General features: G+C 37.8%; 1 protein-coding gene across 6 annotated transcripts in view; it reads right to left on the bottom strand.

Moving 5' to 3' along the window:
• Window positions 1–3,915: 3,915 nt before the first annotated feature.
• Window positions 3,916–12,022, bottom strand: part of IDE (insulin degrading enzyme) — a 78,425-nt gene continuing 70,318 nt past the window's right edge. For all 6 annotated transcript variants that reach the window (XM_058187617.1, XM_058187614.1, XM_058187618.1 and 3 more), the window contains exons 24-25: window positions 11,758–11,825; window positions 3,916–10,332 (exon numbers count right to left, since the gene is read on the bottom strand). In XM_058187617.1, the coding sequence (XP_058043600.1) occupies window positions 10,237–10,332; window positions 11,758–11,825 (164 nt within the window). In that variant the 3' untranslated portion in view covers window positions 3,916–10,236. The remainder of the gene's footprint in view (window positions 10,333–11,757; window positions 11,826–12,022) is intronic.

Genomic DNA, 12,022 nt, shown 5'->3' with positions numbered 1-12,022 from the left:
AGTGATGGCGAACCTTTTGGGCTTTGGTGTGTCAAAAATTCAAAAAATGCTTAATTTGTTTCTGCTAGTGTGCCACACACCCCATCAAACAAAAGCAAAATAATTCTCTATTTTCTCTCCACCCAACCCCAACCCGCAGAGGTAAGGAGCTAGACCAATAGCAGCACTCAGTGGCAATGCTAAGGGTAGGTCTGAAATAGAAGCCCAGGCCTCAACTTCAGCCTTAATGCCATCACTGCCACTTAAAAAGGTCACCTTGCCCCATTCCCTGAAGAGCACAAGCTGTGGGGACCGGCAAAATTGCCCCCATGTCCCAGCCTCTCCAGGATCTGCCACGTATTACTTACCTCAGGCGGTGCTCTCTTCCTGCTGATTGCTTACCAAAATTGCTCTGGGTTGCACAAGGCCTCACTTTTTGAAGGAGTTTTGAAGAACACTTTTCTGTGGGTTCTGCAGCTTCCAAAATCTCAGAATGGGCATGTTTCTGAGAATATATGTTGTCATGTGTCACCCAAAATGTCATACCTGCTTTGACATGCATGTCATAGGTTCGCCATCACTGGTCTAACCCAATGTGTTTCACACTCACTATGTTAACATGTGTGGACTTCAATTCCCAGAATTCTCTAGCCAGCATGCTAGGTAAAGAACTCTGTGAGTTAAAAGATCATACATCTTAACATTGCCAAGTTTTTTAAAAAGGTCTAACCTAGCTCACAGGGTTAATATCATAAGAAAAAGTAGGAAGGAGTACCACATTTGCTGCCTTGGCTCCCTTGAAAAAGTTGACATATAAATCAATAGAATATTTACCGCTATGTAAACATGCACAATTGTCAATGTGCAAATTACAAAACATTTTCAGATACAATGGTCTCTATTATTTTGAATAGCAGCATTATTACAACTGTCCATGGGAAAATTTTATATATGCTGATCTGTTAAAACAGATCTCTTTGATACGTGGTGTGATATTGAGAGAGAATCAATAGAATGTATTTTATTCAAATATTAGCTTTTCATTGGTAATAGATATAAAATTATTACTCCAATCAAGTTCTTCACGTTATTTGCTGGAAGGACAAACTCAAGATAGCATCTCGCTTGATGGTCAAGTACATTTGCAAGTGTAATTTACTTTGTCTCTGCAGTAGGGCTAAGGAATTCTGGCCTTCCTGAGATTATCAGCCCAACTCCAAAATTACTGACCATTGAGCTGTGCTGGATGGGACTAATGAAAACTAGAGCCCAATATTACTTTTGGAGCTATGAATGGTTCCACCTTCTCCTATATCAGGAATAGGCAAACAAATGGCCACCAGGTATTTTGGAATACAATTCTCTTACTCCCTGACTAGTGGTTATACCAGTTTGGGTGTGGGACATAATTTCATTCAATTCACAGCAGGACGTATATACTGATACCAATAAACATTTCTTATAAACAATTCCTGGACAAAAAAACCATTTTATTAGTGAACTAAATCATATAGTCCGCTGGCATAGTTTTGCCTCATAATCAGTCTTAAGTGGGCAGCTTTCTCCTGATCTCCAGAATAAGGTTGGTATTTTCCCTAAAAAAATGCTATTTTCAATAATAAAACTAAGCTGCTTATTCTACCAAGGCCTGTCTTATTTACTAGTACTGCTATAACCCCAGTAATAATGGGTGGAGGGCCAAAAATAAACCATTAATAAATCACAAATTTGAACTCAGGTTAGAAACCAACCATTTAACTACGCAAAATTCGTTTAGTGCTTGTGGGATGTGTCACACATGATGCTACCACCAAACTAATCATATGTTATCATCAAGATTGGGCATTTACACTTTAATTAAGAGTAGCAAGCCTGATGATTATCAATTACAATTTAATAGAAGAAACCTGAGCTACATCCAAGCTATTTAAGCATGCTACTAATCCTACATACTAAGGGATGTGATGGCTCAGTGGCTAAAACGCTGAGCTTGTCGATTGAAAGCTTAGAGTTCAGTGGTTCGAATCCCTAGTGCCACATAACAGGGTGAGCTCCCATTACTTCTTCCAGCTTCTGCCAACCTAGCAGTTTGAAAGCACGTAAAAAATGCAAGTAGAAAAATAGGGACCACCTTTTGTGGGAAGGTAATAACATTCTGTGTGCCTTTGGCGTTTAGTCATGCCAGCCACATGACCATGGAGATGTCTTTGGACAGCGCTGGTCTTCGGCTTTGAAACAGAGATGAGCCTTAGAGTCGGGAATGACTAGCACATATGTGCGAGGGGAACCTTTACCTTTACTAATCCTACATATGGCTTTTTAATCTGCAAAAGCCATACTGACCAATTGTCCACCTCAGCAAGAGCCCAAGTTGTCATCTGGATAATTGACAAACTCCACTTTTTACAGCCCCTAAAAATGCACGGAATGCATAAAGAATGGTGAGGAGAAAGGAGATATTTCAATACCTCTAATGCAGGGATGTTAAACTTGCATTGTCACGGTGGCGTCACATGACTTATCAGAACTTTTTCCCTCTTTTTCCCGCTAAACCGGGTGTGGCCAGCACATGGTGCAACCGGCTTGCAAGTCGCAAGTTTGACAGCCCTGCTCTAATGCATAGCACATCTGTCCAATAGTGTGTAGCATGTTCCTCTTTCAGCATCGATACTGTATTTTGAGAATTTGCACAGGCAGACAAGCACATATATGATACCCTTCGAATACTCAGTGAAATCAAGATCATTATGTGAACTTTATAGCCCCTTCGGTGAATTGAGGTTAGAGCATTCAGAATTCCTACTAGTATGAGAGAAGGTGATTTATTATATGTTATTTTACAGAGGCTCACTTACCTGGAAAGAATGATTGTTAGTCATTTATTTAGGTCAAGATGTGAAGGGTTTACATTCCAGCAGTCTGACAATCTTCATTTTATTGCCTTGCTTTGAAAACCTACCCCCTTAATTATACTGACAGCATTTCAATCAGACAGAAGTGCGTCAAGGTAGAGGGGGTTTGAAGGTGGTGGGGAAGGTAGGGGGTAACATAGAAGTTGGGTGAAATTTGGGTCTCCTTCTGGACTGTTGGCTCCTGCTCAAAAAGCCATGGCCAGGAAGGCCTTTGCATAAAGTCATCCCTTCCAAATAAAATGAAAAAAATCGCTGAACCATCAAATTGCAGCTCATATTCCCTGTTTAATTGTAGCATTTGGTTTACAGGTAGTCCTCGACTTACAACCATTTGTTTAATGACTGCACTGGAAAAAAATGAGTGTTTTTCAAACAACTGTTACAGCATCTCCAAGGTCACGTTATCAACATATGGAGGCTCTGGGAACTGGCATGTATTTATGATGGCTGCAGTGTCTGGGAGGTCATGTGATCTCCTTTTGCAATCTCCCAACAAGCAAAATCAACAGGAAGCCAGATATACTTAACAGCCATGTTATTAATAACTGCAGTGATTCACTTAACAATTGTGGCGAGAAAGGTCATAAAATGAGGCAAAAATCATGTAAACTCTTGCTTAGCAATAGAAATTTTGAAGCTCAATTATGGTCATAAATCGAGGACTATCAGTATTTGCATGGGCATGTATACTGTATGCCTTTGCCTGGGGGACATCATGATGTTAGTTTGTTTAATCCCAAAATTTGTTGGCTTTGACACACTTCAACTCCAAAGGAAAAAAAAATGACTGGAATAAAAGGATTAACAACTTCCTTTGACACATGTGTAGTGTGAGCCCAAATCAAAATTTCCCTCCCAAAATGCATGTTTTGGAAAGCAGCTAATAGCCATTGTTAACATATTACATGCTGCCATAATTAAAAAAACCTTAGCATCACCTCCTGTATTCCTAAAATGGCCTCCTCAATCCAATAAATCAGACTGACAACCACGTTATTAATCAAAACAATCTAAGAAAGCCAGACAAGGTATTCAGATTGTTTATTATCAAGAGTATGACAAACACTCCGCCATACTGTGTCAACATGCACCCGGATTCTAAATCAACTTTTTAAAACAGCACTTGCAAAAATTACAGTTATTTAGTCATTATTTATGATTACATACATTTTGTTAATGAGCACTAGAACTGATTAACAGTGTAACTAAGTAATCTGTTATTGCTTGTCGACACTGCAGCTTTGGATCTACTAGAGAGAATCCACTGAATGCCTGAGTTATCAAACTGCATTGTTTTATCAAATGCAAACTATAAAATGCTGGAGAACACTTAAAATACCTACTAGTGAGTATGATCTATTCCTACTACAAGGGCATGCCAAGTTCATTACCTTCTAATGTAGCCCTAAACTCGCATTGCTATTTTATCATACCTTTGGCTAGAACCCAGTCTATGTGGCTTTCCAGATATAACTAAACTATAATGCTCAGAAACGTACTGTATTCAGCAGGGACAAAGGTGAGGGATAAAAGAAACAGAGTTTAGTAATGTTTTGAAGAGCCCATATTCTTCCGTTCTATAATTTGAGTAAAAATCCAATAAATGAATATAGATCGAGTGACAGAGGCTGCTTTCAAGTATCCTTCAATTGATAGCCTCCTGCAAACTTAAATGTGATTTTTTAAAGGGGGACTTTGATTAGCAGAAATGGTGGCTGCTGAGACAAACTAGCCAACTTTTGTATGTCCACTGACCTTCCCTTTGCAGTTATGGATCATGCATTCCTCCCCAAGATTCCAGACTGAGTACTTCCAAATATAAGATTCAGTCTGAAAAATTGGCATGCACTCTACCAATGTTACATCAGAAAAAGATGTTTTGTCCATGTGGTAACTTCAGCCCCGATAGTTAGTATTGTAATAATGATCGTCCCTATATTTAACTTGGATACAACCCATGTTACACTTGTGATATAAATGAATTTCTATGCTTTTTTTCATACTTGTAACATCTGGTATAAAGAGAGTAACAGGTATGACTATGAAAGTAATTACTACAGTGCAATAGGAACTACACTTCATTCTAAAATCTTATTTTCATTGCAGGCGTAACTGACAGTTCTTGGCCTCTCTGCAAGCTTAAATATCCCTCCCATATCCATTTTAAATTTATAGTACAGGCAGTTCTTGATTTAACAACTGTGGCAAGAAAGGTCGTAAACTGAGCCAAAACTCACTCAACTATCTTGCTTAGCAATGAAAATTTTGGGCCCAATTGTGGTCATAAGTTGAAGACTATCTATACAAATGTCTACCTTTAAAAAAACCTCATACAATACATATCATTTTTAACTAATTTGACAAATAGATATAGCTTTAGTAATGGATATTGGGCAACAACAAAGACAACTTTGTTAAGCAGATATAGAGACTAGAGGTGAAGGTAATTACAAGTAATCCTTGACTTATGACAACAATTGGGACCAGAATATTGGTCACTAAGTGATGCGGTTGTAAAGTGACAATCCTGGCAACTATTATCTTTCCAAGCCATTCTATGCTTGGTTCCTTCCAGCCCTGAGTCTCAGTAAGAGACTGTTTCTAACACACACACAAACATGCCAATTTCTTCCATTTTAGCCACCTGCACCCTGTCATCACCATATTAATTTTACTGATTTGATCTTTATCCCACCTTTATTGTTTTTAATTTTAGTGAAATAATAATCACATTTTTAAAAAAACTGCTCACTGATGTTTGAAATGTAGCTCCTGCCATGATGCTTGAGGACCAAGTATGGTCCTTGGCCTGGAAAAAATGGCTCACCCATAGTCTAAAAAGGATGCAGGTTTTCTAGAATACTGGCTTAGAACCGTAATAAAACTTGGAACTAAAACATCTTTGTGATATTGACCTGGGATATGATGTCTGAAGAGTCTTCCTTGCAGAGAGTGAAGGCTTCTGGTAGAACTTACAAAGGTGTGAGAGGGGTGTCGCTGTATCTCTTAATGTAGTTGGCTGATGGTCTTCCTGAGTGGGTGTTATTGAGTGGTGAATATCTGAACTACATCAAATATTTTTGATTTGCCCAGCAACCCCAGAACTGCACAACTCCCAGGCTGTTATGCTACACTCCAGGCAGCTGCAGCCATCCCCATTAAGTGCCAGTTGCTCTCGCCACCCTGCATTCCAAGACTCCTTATGCCCTCTGTGCCTTGCCACTCCAGCTGACCTTCAACGCCCCATTTCTGGACTGGGTGCAGCTAATTTTGTGCAGCCAAAAAGGGCAGGAAAGGACACAAAGTGGCCCCTTCTTTTCATCATGCTCTTGGGCTATACGTGGCTGGCTTTGTAACTTAAAAAAAAAAAAGGGGGGGGGAGAATCCCAAAGCAGCCTCACCCCATACCCCTTTTTTCGCAGTGCAAAGCCAGCATCAGCCCCACCTGGGAGCTCTTTGCAAAGGGACCCTGGTCCACTGTTGCCCTTTGTGCATATTTTTTCTTTTCTGCTACAAGCAACCAGCTCCATACAGCCCCGGATCCAGGCTGGGCACGTTTGCAGCTGGAGGAGATGGCAGTGAAGGCCAGCTGAGGTGGTGAAGCACAGAGCAGCAGGGTGCCAAAAGGCCCTAAATGGGGGAGGTAGATAAATGGGGGGAGTTAGAGTGCCCCAGGGGTCATAAGTGCGGGCAAATTACCAAGCAGCCAATTTTTTAATTAGTTTATAATATATAATACAAAAATACAAAAGAAAATAGTAAGAAAATAAGAGAGAAGGGAAGGAAAAAGTGTAGGGAAAAGGGAAAAAAGAAAGAAAAGACATTGGTGCAGTAGAATAAGATAATAGCATCAAACCTCAACTTTTTACTTTAGTGTAAACTAGTCATTTCTGTATCAACAAACCTATTTAATTCGTAAAACCCAAAATCAAAGTTTCTTTTTTTTTCTACCTCAAGCACAAAGTCCAATAGAAACAAAAATAATTGTGTTTTTTTCTTTAATCAAAGCAGTCAATTTAGCCATCTCTGCAGCGAAATTTTGATCATGTGATTGCAGGCACGCTGCAACAGCTTTAAGTTTAGGCACAGGTTTGAAGTCCCATAGTAATTTCTAATAGTTGCTGAACAAATGGCTGTAAGTCGAAGACTACCTGTATCAGATAGATAAATCCATGAACAAATACTTGTGTGTGTCTGTTTTTGCAGACGAAGGTCCATATTTCTATAAAGTAGCATAATTAGTTATGCTACTTTAATTCTAATTTAATTGGTTTGCCTTCTCTCTCCAAATTCCAAGTAGCTTTTTCTTATTATTAAGAAATGGGACAAGATAAATGAAAATAGATACAAAGAACATTATTCAAGCTCAAATTATAGCATCTTTCCTCCCATCTGAAAAAAAAAATCAGCAGATGAGAATCACCAAAAACAGGCCCAATTATAGGTGTTCTCTTTTCATTGCAATATAGAACTAAATAGGGCAGTAAATTGGCCATCCTTGTCTTAAAATGTGACTAGAACTAGCCCTAGTAACAAGAAAGTTGTGCAAATTTGTACTGTCATTCTAGGACAGCCTCCTACCATCTAGCACACTCCAGATGTGATAGGATTACGATTGTCAAAATTTTCACTAAGTATTACCAAACTGTCTGGGACTCCTAAGAGTAATCCTGCAATGTAAACACACCCAAAGATACTAAATTGGGAAGAAAACTATATAAAAAGAGAAATCTTTATATGGATTTTGCGATAAATATTGTTGCATGTTTTTCATGGTTTGTGAATAAAAATAATTTGATACAATTATATTAAGCATTATTTATTGGATAACTGGAACTATTCTACAAATTTAATGAGGGTTCCACAAGATGACATGCATCTTGAAGGCTATAGCTGTGTAGATATCCTTGTTCTAATAAGTAGCAAACAGAACTGTGTTCGCATTCACATTCCAAATGACCTCTTGCTAATAGACTTCAGAGCACTGAAAAACCCTCTATGTAGCTTCAACAAACTGCCATTTGTTACAGTGGGAAGGGAGCATCTGACAGATGCCATCAGATCAGTTTACAGTTTGTTTCGATGTTAAGTGACAATGCTCCTATCTTGTACCAATAAAGAAGAATCTTTGAAGCTTACGGTTAAAATGCTCCTATCTCGTCTACTAGTTGAAATGTACATCTTCTTGAGGAACAAAATGATGAACCTCCGAGGCATTCAAGTATATGATGTAACAATATGCTGTAATTTTCAAATTAACCCATCAAGATGAAATATAATAATTATATAGCACTTCGCTTACTTCTATGTTCTCTCTTTAGTCATTTTTCTACATTAGTGTAAACTGCTCTATATATTGTATCTTCCAGAAGATGTAACATACATTTTACAATAAACAAGGCATCAGTGGAATTAATCATAACAAAAGCATATAAGTGGTGTAACCCTAATAATACACACGTTCTAGTCTCATCTTTTAAAGCCTTTAATATTTGAGTGTAAGATCCTCATGTCTAACCACTTAATACTAAAATCAGGGGAATGAACTTGGAAACTTAGCACGAACTGCAATAACATAATGCGATTTCACTCTCCAGCCCCAGCCTCAAATTAGCAACTGGTCTTTCTCCATGTGCTTTTTGGTGGCATAACCATTCAAAAGCTTGATTAATATTTTTTTAGTTTGACAATTAAAATATTAACTCCATTTATACTTGTTTCTGGTTTATTTTGCACAATTTTCTCTCCTTCCTTCCTCAGAATCAATTGGCAAATGGTTGCTACTCTGAATCAAGTAGTCTCTCACAAACGACCGTAATGGAGTCTGCCTATTATGGTTGTTTGTTGTGACAGTTGTAAACAGGCCACAGGCTCAATTTTACCCTTTTATGGCAGTAGTTAAGAGCAGGCTGTGGTCATTAAGCAAATCATGGGCAGTCTTACAACAAACTATTGTAAAACACAGCAACATGACCATGGGATTCTGCAAATGCAGCATGTTGCTCAACACCTGCAGTTCAGTCACATGACTGCGAAGGGGTTCTGACTGTAAGAACTTCAAATTTGGGTTGTAAATTCTCTTTCTCGGGACAGCTGTAACTTTAAACAGTCACTAAGCAGCAGGTGGTAAGCCAAAGATGCCTGAAGTGCCACATAAAGATGATGCAGGCTGCATTTAAAATACTGAGATCTTTTGAGCAGACAAATGATTGGGGGGAAATTCAACGTCTGCATCATTAGACTGATAATTACTGCTGATGTGCATGAACTCTGTAATTGCGTATTAGTTCCCACTTTCTATTCCTAGAAAGAGCTCCGTGTGGCATGAGAAATTGCACAAGTCTTAATGGAGAAAGGTGCAGACTGAGTGTGTGTGTGTAAGGCTGATCGTGCTAGGTGACCACAGTTGATGTTCACACAGTGTGCAGGGGATCTAGGCAAATATTAAATTTCTGATAAAGGAGGAGTGTTTGCCTACAATTTAAATAACTACCAAGAATTATTGATGGCCTTTTAAGAAGATACAATACACCCAAGTTTCATTAGATTTGTCCTAAAACAGTACATGACAACTGAAAGAAAAAAAAATTGCCATAATAATTTTATTTATAAGTGAAAGAAACATTATCAGTGCAACCCTAAGAAAATGTAAAGTTTATAAACATAAACTAAGACTCTTGGCAAGAAAAACATGGCTACCCAAGTGTTTCCAGCATTTTACTAGTCTGTATATAAAATCTTCTGAAACAGATATAAAGATTAAAACTATTTTGACTTTTCTAATAACTCTTCAAAGATATTTGTTAATTTTTTTCCTCCCCCTTTCCACTGATTTTTACATAGAATCTAAATGGCTGCTTCCAAGAATCTATTTTTTTTAAAAAAATGGTATCACTCCATGCTTCCCTTAAAAACATCAATATGGCCTTTTAATAATATTTTCTTTCTTGTCCAGTAAAATATGCTTCCAAAACAGTTGATCTTTAAAAAAAAAGCAATGATTTGCAAGTGAAGATCAGACTGGTATGGAAACTTCTTCACAATCCATGCAAACTAAACTTTTAAAGGGTCACATTATTGTAAAATATACCATTTACCTACATAGATCTTCATATATACCACTTAATGTTAGTCTCAGGTAGTGGCTCTATGACAAACATATAACACATGACTAGAGCGTACTTGCTTAACTTGCAGTATCCCTATTGCAGCATTGATGCTGGATGAACCTAGAAGGAATCAGGAATCCTGGATCACTTGTCCTAAAGGATAAGGTCTTTGTCCATTATGAAAAGCCACTGAAGGCATATTAATCCTCTTCCAGTTCTTCATCCAGCAAGATTCTTCACAGTTTTGCGGCCATGAAATTGATATGAGGTTTCACCAGAGGGAAAAGTGGTAGGCTGCGTTTGAACTCAGTCATGTTTTCAATCACAATCGGCTGTAAACAAAGCATTGTACAAAGATAGCCACTGAGAACCAAGTATGCTCCTACTGATATGCTGCACAAGACAGGCAGAATCACTGAAAGCTGAAAAAGGCACAGGTTTTAACTACAAAACCGTCATTAAAAAACAAACCCAGAAATCAGACTTGGACCCAATTCTTCTGAAATAGGATTGTATATTCTATTGTATAAAAGTTCAATGTGAGAAACTGCAGACAAAAACACTCTATGTGCCAATGTGAGTGAAATTAAGTTCTATGTAAAATGTGCAATATTACTACCAAAAGATAAATTTAAGTCAACCAGGAAATTAGCTCAGGAAAAATTGCTGACAGTTTAGAATGCCCAACTGAGAAGCTGACGATCAGCATTTGAATGAATTAACAAGCAAATGGGATTTTAGATTTAAATCTAAAATGTAGATCTAAAATCCTAAAAAAGGAATTTTAGACAAGCTGAAATCCGAACAAGTGCTCAATTAAGGAAAACATGTCTTAATGATAAATGATAAATTATCTATTGCATTAAAGTCACTGTACTGTCATAAACTTAGTTACCTAATCAGTGTAAATATGTGGATTGGTTGTGCTTGTTTTTTAGTTGCTTCTACATTTGGGTAACCCAATCATCTTTTTGTCAAGACTGTCTGATAGGAACTGCTTCTTGTGCTTTTTGTAAATTTATACTTCTGTTGTTTAGTGATATCATCTAGTCAACTTGTTTTTCTATCATCCTTTTTTTTGATTATTTCCATTTTTCCATGTGATGGGTTTCACTTACCTTTGCTACCAGTTTGCACATGCACCGCTTCTGCACATGCGCAGAGTGTATTTGATGACGTCTGGGTGGGCGGGCAGAGCCTCCCACCACCGCTGTTACCGGTTCACTTGAACCGGGGCGAACCGGTAGCAACCCACCACTGTTTCTCTCCAATGATTCTTGCCTGCCCGAGTGAAGTGGTTACTTCACCTGATACCGAATACTAAATCTTTGGGGGCCTCAAAATTCTAACTGCTTCTCTTGGTCATCATAAATATTCTTCCATAGGCACTTGGCATGGTGCACTTTTCTAAGGTCCGTTCACAATTTGTAATTATCTATGTAATCAAAAGCCTCTATATAATCCATCAAGCAAAACTGGGTGTTCTTTTGGAATTCTCTTGCCTTTTCCAGAATTCACTGGGGATGAATATGATCTTGGGTGCCTTGTTTCCTTTGAACCCAAATTTACATCTCATAATTCCTGTTTCATATATTGTTGAAATCTGGATTGCAAAATCTTAATCATTAACTTATTAGCATGTCAGATAAATGCAACTGTTTAATAATTGAAACATTATTTAGAACTGCACAAACCAGATGGCATTTTGAGCATTTCTCTTTTAGAAATAGTTATGAAAATATCCCTTTTTTTTTTACCTGTGGCAGTGGTGGTGCTGGTGTTAGACTTATATCATTTTGGCTTGGAAACTCTCCTACAACAGGACCTATTTAATAATAATAAATATTTTAAAGGCTAATAAAGAACTCTATAACATATATTAAACAGATAAAAGATATGCATTGCTTCCTTGTACTTAGAAATCCTTGCTTCCTTGTACTTGGAAATTTGCAGATTTTTATCAAAATAACAGTCACAGAGGATGGTTGCCTGCTTAAACTCATACGCAAGTGTTTGAGGGCA

The sequence above is a fragment of the Ahaetulla prasina genome, chromosome 6 (genome assembly GCF_028640845.1).
Source record: "Ahaetulla prasina isolate Xishuangbanna chromosome 6, ASM2864084v1, whole genome shotgun sequence".
NCBI classification, from domain to species: Eukaryota; Metazoa; Chordata; class Lepidosauria; order Squamata; family Colubridae; genus Ahaetulla; species Ahaetulla prasina.
The sequence above is the reverse complement of the archived record's forward strand: the minus strand, read 5'-3'. Positions and strand labels throughout refer to the sequence as shown.